The sequence below is a fragment of the Ictidomys tridecemlineatus genome, chromosome 6, assembly GCF_052094955.1.
Source record: "Ictidomys tridecemlineatus isolate mIctTri1 chromosome 6, mIctTri1.hap1, whole genome shotgun sequence".
In the NCBI taxonomy this organism is placed as follows: domain Eukaryota; kingdom Metazoa; phylum Chordata; class Mammalia; order Rodentia; family Sciuridae; genus Ictidomys; species Ictidomys tridecemlineatus.
In genome coordinates this window covers 14256354-14265082 of record NC_135482.1, presented here as the reverse complement: position 1 = coordinate 14265082, position 8729 = coordinate 14256354, and the positions used below count along the sequence as shown (strand labels likewise).

The 8729-nt window shown below is 56.0% G+C and overlaps 1 protein-coding gene across 4 annotated transcripts in view; it reads left to right on the top strand.

The window, feature by feature from the left end:
• The first annotated feature begins 3527 nt into the window (after positions 1–3527).
• Rfx4 (regulatory factor X4) overlaps positions 3528–8729 on the top strand; it is a 161675-nt gene continuing 156473 nt past the window's right edge. For 2 of the 4 annotated variants that reach the window (XM_078052893.1, XM_078052892.1), the window contains exon 1: positions 3528–3985. In XM_078052893.1, the coding sequence (XP_077909019.1) occupies positions 3943–3985 (43 nt within the window). In that variant the 5' untranslated portion in view covers positions 3528–3942. The remainder of the gene's footprint in view (positions 3986–8729) is intronic. The other 2 variants (XM_078052894.1, XM_078052891.1) reach the window with 1 other exon arrangement.

Genomic DNA, 8729 nt, shown 5'->3' with positions numbered 1-8729 from the left:
TAGCTACTCATTGCCCAAGTGAGAAGCCTAAACGTCCCTGCCCCCACTGCCCACTGACTGGCCACAGCCAGTGAACACCAAGGCTGGGGAACTGAGTATCTCAGTAATTCCTCAGTATCTCTTGAGTCTTTCTCACAGCTGAGTACCTATTCCAAGCCAATAGGATTCCTCTCTCCCAAAGATTACACCTTCCAGCAGCCAACCCACCTCCTACCATCACAATATGGCCACAGTGATCTCCCCCAAATGCAAATTTAGTCCTGATGCTCAAAACTCAGGTGAGATAAATTTCTGAGCAAAGACTGTTGTGTCTCTGAATAGAATCACCTGCCACTCCTTCCTCAGTTTCTCTGAGCAACCAGGCCAGGTTCCAGCCTCCAGATATACCATAATGCTCTCCTCTTTGCTCTTGCCTCTGTTTTTTTGTACCACCCCTTCAGCCCCCTTTCTGGTTAATCCAGTTCCTCCAAGGAGGCCTGAGAATACTAGCCTCCCAGGTTCAGTCACATGCCCCCCATGGTTCCCTCGGTACCCACACTTCTCCCAATGACCCCCCCTGTGCTACATTCACTTCAGATGGCACACTTCTAGAGGACCAGAACTGGGGGGGTTCATTAGTGTGTCCACAGTGCCTGTCCAAGACAAGAGCCACACTGAACCCAGGTGTCCCCCTCTCAGAAGGTGAGGAGGACAACAATAATAATATTTTGCTATTAGTTGTGTGGTGAGGATTAAATGAAATAACACATGGAAAATGTGCCTATCCCAGTGAGAATACTAGTTTGGTCAATACATAAATAGTAAATAGCTTTTATTATAATACCATTAGTATTAAAGATTTTATTGAAGCATGAAATATACTCAGAAAACAACACACAAACCTATAAGAGAACACAGCTTAGCATATCTTCATAAAGGAACACACCCTTAGGACCAGTCCCTAGATAGCATTAATGTTAAACTCAACTGTCACCTCAGAGAGGCCCTCCCCACAGCCCCTATCACTGTAGTACTTCACATTCTATATGATCTAGTCATATCACATGTAATGTCTACCTCCCCTCACCCCAATGTATGCTCAAAAAATGAATGAAGTATTCCCATTTTCATTTATTTACCACCACCCCCAGCTGCCCTCTGCCATGTGGGAGAATTCTTGCCTTTCCAGCTTAAGTATTCCGGTGAGCAGCGCTGGGCAGGGCCAGCGGCACCTGGGGGACTGAGCAGTGCAGGGTTAGCACTTGGTCCTGCCCTGCAGCTCGAACCTTCTGGGCCTCAGACTTCTGTTTCCCCCACTTGTCCCCTGCAATCTGGGTCCTTCCCACCCCTCCCTTTCCACTTTGCATTCAATAATTGAAACAACAAAACAAAATTGTAGTAATAGTCTTTTCCACCCTCCGAGATCATCACTGCCCAGTGGCATCTGTCCAGGGCTATCCCGAGGACCGAAGCCCCCCGGGAGATGGCCGCTTTCCACCTTGCAGCCACGCACCTGGCCAAGCTCCTCTCCCGCCTGCTAAAGGAGGCTTTTACCAGTCACCCTGCCACTTCACCCACAGAGAAGGTGAGGCTGCCAGAGGTGGCCCCAGCCTCTTAGGTCTCTGACTTTCAAATCCTGCAGTCCTGGCCACACCTCAAGGGCATGCGATGACCCTCAGTCTTGACCCTTCCTCTTCACCCACCGTGGCAGTCGGGAAGAATGTGCCTGGGGCTGTTCTGGGCACTGGGCATGAGATTGTGAGCAAAGTTCCTGCAGAAACAAACGGGCTAATGAACTTGGCAGCCGTCAGAGCAAGAAGGGGCCCTCACACAGAGTGGCCAGGCAGAGCCTCTCCGCGAAGGCGACACTTAGTTGAGATCGCGGTGATGGGAAGAAGCGGGCCACGCAGGGAGGTTGGGAGGGGTAGATAGTAAAGAGTTCCAAGAAGAGGGAACACCAAGTGCTCAGCTCCTTTTACACCCATGACCTCATTTAATCAGCGTCCAAACCTTGATGGGGGGCGGATCTTTGCCCCATTCCACAGAAGAGGAGGCTGAGGCCCAGGAAGATGACGGACTTTACGGAGCTGGGATTTGAACCCTGCGCTGCCATCGAGTCCCGACTCTGCTCCGCCAGCATTTCGTGCAGCCTCCTTCTTCCAGCACCGTGACCTTAACTCGGCACGTGCTGGTCCCTCGCCCCCCTCCCCACATTGTTCCACTGAGCCCTGCTGGTGTCGTGGGGGAGGGGGTGCCGGGGACTCTCCCTAGGATCGCGGGAAGCGGTGCCCAGTTTGGGGTCCGGAGTTAGACTCCCGCCGCAGCCTAGCGTTAGGGACCCGGCCCACCGGCCCCGCCCCCTCCGAGCCTGGCCGGCGCTGCCTCTGTCCATGGTCAAAGCACCCGGGGTAATCCGCCTTTCTCTTCCGCCCGCCGAGCCCCATTCATATTCTAATCACAGCGCGGCCGACCCGCGAACTGCCACTTTATCGGGGCCCGCGGGAGAGGCAGTCTGCCCCCCCACTTCCACTTCCAGCCCCCCAGCCCTCTGCCCCCCTCCTTCTGCACTTTACACTCCGCCAAGGAGGGGGTCCCTGGGAAAACTGCGTCCCCACTTGGACGCCGGGCTTCTCACAAACTTCGAGGTTGGCTGTGGGGATGAGGGGGGTAGCGAGGGGGAAGAACGGGGGTGGGGGATGAGAGCAGAGGAGGGAAGGACCGAGATGCGGACAGACTGACAGACAGAGTTACGGGAAGAGGCGCGGGGGTGGGGTGGGAGTCAGAGAGACCCAGGGGATGGAGACCGAGGCAGCGTCCCAGGGAGAGACAAAGAGACGTGGGGGGCAGGGGCTGGACAGAGAGACGAGCAGCCAAAGAAGGAGAAAAAGAGGGAGAGAGAGGAGGAGAGACCGGAGACCCCAGAGAGAGGGAGAGAGACCAGAAAAGGAGGGAGGCAGGGTTAAGGACGGAGACCCAGAGAAAGACAAAAAGTTCTGGAGGAGAACCAGCCCCTCACCCCTCCCTGCCAAGCGTCCTTCTCCACATTCAGTTTGGGGATAGGGTCTTAAGGCTACTGCTGCTCCCCCAACCCACCCTTTCCCCTCAGCGCCTTCTGCTCCTCCACGCGTGTTCGCGGAACTGCGTGGAAAGGGGTCAAAATAGGTCCCCTCTGCACCCACAGGGTCCCCACCCACCTCCAACCCAGGAAGAAAAGAGGAGGCGGCACAAAAGGACAGAGAAAGGAGTGGGGCCCACTCGTGGCCGCGCAGGAGTCTCCCCAGGCTCCTTAGAGTCCCCCGCCCCACCTTGCGGGGGCCTGATCGGGGGGAGGGGTCGGAAGGGGGAGGGGGCCACATCTAAGCCAATTTTGATTTCGCCTATAATGAGTGCCTAGCGAAGGCTGGAGAAGGCCTCTGGAACTTTAAATAAGAAAAACGTTGCTAATGCTATAATAGAAGGGGGAAGTCGGAGGGCTGGGATTGCGTCGCTCTGAGCCCCCCTTTTCGGAGGCGGCTTTTCTTATTCAAAACAGGCCCACAATGGGCTTCACAGTGCGCCTCGCCACGGCCCCATCTGACGAGCGGCCATTCATCAGGCCGGCTGGCCTATCAATGACATTGCTCCCATCGGGGCTCCTATAAAATGATGCTTTTTCCCATGAAACATCCGCAAACATTTTGACGGGTTTGGCTTTGCCCGGCTGGATTACTGAGTGTCCCTTCGCTTGCTCGCTCTTTCTCTCTCTCCCCCTTCTCCTAGCTCTCCTCTTTCTCTTTTTTTTCCACCTCTCTCTTTTCTTTCCTCTTCTTTCTCTTTCCTTCCTCCTTTATCCTTTTGCCCTCGCACTCTTTGCGTCTGTCTCCTCCTTCTTCTCCCCTCCCTCACTCCCTGGGCATCTCTAGCACAGGGGATCCCCAAACATCAGGACTTTGGGGGGGCGCCTGTGCTGTCCATGGGAAGAGCATGCATTGTGGGTTACTGGAGGAACCCGACATGGATTCCACAGGTTAGTCCTTCTGGTGGGGGGTTGGGGGAAGACATTGGGAGGGAAGGAGAAGGGAGAAGGGGAACTTTAGAAAGAGTTGCAAAAAGTTCAGATGGGTCATCTTGACAGCGGAACCCCAGGAAATACGGAGAGCGTGCAGAACTTTTCAATCTGGCAAAAATGTGGAAGTGGATATGTGGAAGTGTGTGTGCGTGTGTGTGTGTATAACGTGTGTGTGTGTGTGTGTGTGTGCGCGCGCGCGCGCGCGCGTTCAAAGGAGCGCGCTTTCGCTTGCCCCGACACAAAGTTACGTAAAGATGCGCTAACTCGCTGGGAGCTCGAGATGCCACTTGCTGTAACTTTGCGAGCCGATGGTCCCCTCCTGGGCCCCGCTCCTCCCCAGGGTTTGGGGGCCCGGAATAGCGGAGCGCTCGGATTCCTTTGGCGAGGGCCGGGAAGCCGAGCGGAACGCCCCAGAGGCGGGGGAGGGTGACGGCTCGCACAGTGCCTGGGAGGTGGGGACCGAGGCTGGTGGAGACGCGCAGCTGGAGGGAGTGGCGGCTGCGAACCCGGTGGTCCTGGGGAAACCAAAGCATTGGGAGATGGGAGTCCAGCTGTCCCAGGCGAGCTGTGCAGTCTTCCAGCAGGGAAGGGGCACCCACCGACCCACTCCTCTCCGAGGCGGTAACCTCGCGGGAAGCAGAGCAGGGCGCAGAGCAACGGGAGAGGCCTGGCGTTGAGGTCTGCAAATAGTTTGGGGGCTGCTGCTGGTGGACATCGCGTTTTAGGGGCGCTGTGCACTTAACAACAGAGGAAGGAAGACCAGGAATCTCCTCCAACGAAAATGCCCAACATCTCGGTTCCTTCTCCAGTGGACTATTCCTGGACTCCTAGAACCTTTGGGGAGCCACCAAACTTCTAAATCTGAGTTTTACTCTCCCTGCTTCCCTTCTAAGTGGAAGGTGTCTTAAAGTTCACCCCTCCCCAGCGGCAGCCTCCAACCAGGTCACTCCTATGCTGGCTGGGCTGCAGCTTTGGGGTTTCTTGGGGTGAAGGAGTTGGAGCAGTAGAGGCAGCCTGAGTGAAGGCAACAACTTGGTTAGAAGCTTGGGAGGATGCCTGGGAACACCGACTACTGGGCATTGCAACTATGAGCAACAAGTGCCCTCTGGCCTAAACTGTCCCCAAACACACACGTCCCTTCCTTGAGCAAATCAACAATCAAATGGAATCTTTGCCTGCCTATACCCTAGGCGGGTTGGAAAAGAGTGTGTGGTGGGGCTGGGGTCATCTGGTTATGGCTCCAGATGATCTTTCCCCAGTCCCTGCAGGAAGATTTCAGGTCTCTCCTGGCCTTTGCTGCAGGCCCTAGTGGCCCTGTTGCTTGGGACACCAAATCCACTAATGGTGGGAGAGCATCTTTTAGTTTCCAGGCTACTTATCTATCTCTGATCCCAAGTCCCTCCCTGATTACTCTGCCCTGGCTGGGTGTGAGCCACCAGGAAGTGGGGGAAAGGCTGGGACCCCAAGTCCTCTGTCCTAAATGTGATGACAAGAAGACATGTCATCTGCCACCAAGGCTTGACAATTGGGACCACAGGCTGCCAAGCTGGCACTCAGAGAGGGAAAGAGCCCTTCCATATTTTTTATCTCAAGTTCTTGGGAAACTGCCCCTCCAGAGCACCCCAACATTAAAAAATATATATATTTGACCCAATTAAAACCATTTCTGCAAATCTGTGGCTAAATATTTGCAGGGGGCCCATGCAAGGTCTTGGGGTATCCCCACACCCTAAACCTACTGTGTCCCAGCTGGGGTTTTTATCTGATCTCTCTACAGGACTGGAACACCTTGGTACTTTCTGCTGATGGCTGTGTGTCTGTGGATATGTTCTGTTTTATGTCCTAGGTGTATCTGGTGGTTGTGGGGACGATGGATCCCACCACCTTAAGTTGCAAACACCCAAAAGGTTTTGAAACCCAAATCCTTTTCCCACCCACCCGCCTTTCATACGATTGAAATATCCCTAGGTCACTCTTCTGAACTCAAAATCAAAAGTTTGGAGAAATGACAACGTTGAGAAATTATTCAAGACGCACCAGGTGACATTTCACTGGGCCGTACAAACGGATAAGCACAGTGCGGCTGGACGTGGTCCGGTCCAGGACCCTTCCCTCACCTCCCTTCCAGAGAATTTAATCCAATTAGCTTTTCTTCTGGGTTTCCCTTGTTATGTAAAGGTCCTTTCTCACTGGCTTGCACAGACCAGCGCTCCGTGTAGCAGTTTGATTCTCCTTCTTTTATATAAGATCGCGCACGACCAGAAACACGAATATAGTTATTATTTCATTCCGAAAGGGATCGAACAAGCAAGTGCTGGAGCGCAATCCGAGTGTCCAGGATCAGTGGCCGGCGAGCGGAGTCACCGTCCCTTACTCTTAAAAAGGAAAATCCCCGCGAAGTGCCTCGGGCCCGGGAGAACAGTTTTTCAGGGGCCGGGGCTCTAGTGGCCTGCTTTGGGGCCACTTCAGTGTGACCTGCGAAAACTCTCCCCTTTGTTCCGCGCACCGAGCTGGTAATATATTCCTTGAGTTTTTCCAAAATACTCAACAAGTGTGGAGCTAAGACAATGGGCCCGTCGGGGGAGGCCAGAGAGCCGGCGCGCGCCTCCTGGGCCCTCCGCTCGCTAGCTGCCCAGCCCGACAAAGCAAAGCTCCTCTCGGAGACTACTCTGGCCGCAATGCGAAGCTCGGACAGGCTGCAAAGGCTGCAAGCGCGCGCGCAGCGGCGGACAACGTACAGTCCGGCCCGTGCGCGGTTTCCAGTTGGTACCCTCGCGCATCCCATGAGCCCCACGCCGCAATCGCACGGCGAGCAAAAATGGGTGCTGAGTCGGGTGTAACCTGCTCTCTCCACGCGAGCGTGCGAGTCCGATCCCGGCTGTCCTATTCAGGAGAGCGTTGCTCAGTTACTCGAGTTACCGGGAAATTCGAGAACGAAGGAGGGAACGTGGGTAGAATTTTGGGCCACAGAGAACTTTGTGCAAAGTGGGCCAGGCCCGGGTTAGTCGCCTGCGCGAGGTGTTTCTTGTTAAACGGGATGCAGCCTTGGAGAGGTGCACTGCAGAGCTTGAACTGGAATCTTCTGCCCTACTCACTTTCCGCCCGCGTCTCCAGAGCCCGGAGCTGGGCCAGTCAAAATACTCCTGAAGCCGGCTCTGAATATCCTGGGTCCCATCGGTGGGGGAGGGGGCACGCTGTTCTACAGACCCCAGCAAAAGGCCCCGCGCGGTTCCGTGGACCGCGAGGTGGGGATGTCTAGTCGTTTTTGCGCTGATCCCACGGGGGCAGAGCGCGCCCCAGGGGAACGGGGCCGGGCCTCCTCCATGCCCCGCAGGCGAAACCCTGGAGAAGTGGCAGCCTCTCGGGCCTAGGGAACCCGTCTACTGGTTCGGGGAACTCGGGAAAAGAGCTTTATGCCTTGCTTCCGCGTCTGGACCAGGCTGTCTCCCCCTCTGCGGGCGTGTGTGTGGCCGGCGAGGGGGGCCTGCGTGCTCCCACCTCTGCCACCTGCTAAGCGCCGGCGTCTGGGTTTGACAGCAGGGTCAAGTGAGTGTCGCGTCGTCCCGGGGCTCCCAGGACCCTGCAACTTCAGCCCCCGTCGACGCGGACACCACACGCAGGCCGAGCCCCAAAGCCCCGCACGCGATTCTGCACGGCGGCCTGGGACAGCGCGCTTTCCCACTCTGCCTGCGGGACCCAGAGACCCGGAAAAGTTAGCAGGGGCCGCTCGGCGGCTCGGGCCTGGGATTTCCATAGCCGCGCCCGCCCCCCTCCCCAGCGCGTCGCCATGGAGACTGCTGGAAGTTGGTGTGGAAAACAGACCCGGCGCAAAGCAAAATATTATGAGTGCAGTTGGGGTGACTTCAGGGGGGCGGGGGGCCGGAGGGCATGAGCGGGAGCCAGAGGCAGAGGCCGACAACAAAGGACCGAGTGCGAGGAGGGGAGAAGAGTTTGCAAGGGGCCTCCCTGGCGCTGTGTGAGTGCTGGACGGTCCTGCTTCCCAGAGGCGCCGAGGTCTTCCATTCCTCGGCAGCAGCTACACCTTTTCCCAGCCCGCTAGCGCACCCTTGCTCCCACCCCGCCTCTCTCGGTTCTCTTCCAGCCTCCCTCCTTGTTCCGAGGTTAGGCGCCAGCTGGGCAGTACGCCTGCCTCCCCAAGGGCCACGGCTCGCCAACCCGAAAGATTCTGGCTTTTCTTCCCCACGACCCCATGGGTCGCCCTACAGGAATTTTCTCATCCCCCTCCTCACACAGATCCTAAAGGATGATGAGTTGGGTTCAGGAGGGAAAGAGAAGACAGTGCTTGGCCAGACCTATTCTGGGGAGGGGTGGGGGTGATGGTGGAGAGAAGATCCTGTCTGATTACCCCCCTCCCCGGAGCCCCACACAGGGCCCTTTTGTACAGGGACAAGAGTGACAAGTTATGATTGCGACTCAGCCACTTGCAATGCACTTTGGATAAATCTAGTCATTCCAAGGTTATGTCGCTACGGAATGAAGGGTTAGACCGCTCACAGGCTGGGATTCTCCAGCAAGGTCCACGGATTCCTCTCTGGGTTTGGCTTTACCTTAGAATCCAGGAAGCAGGCTGTGCGCTGGTTGCCGCTGTCTCAACTAAGAGCGGAGCCGCTACACAGTTACTGAACTTCTCCCCAAATTAATTATCTACTAAAATATTTGAGATTTTTAAGAGTCAAGAACC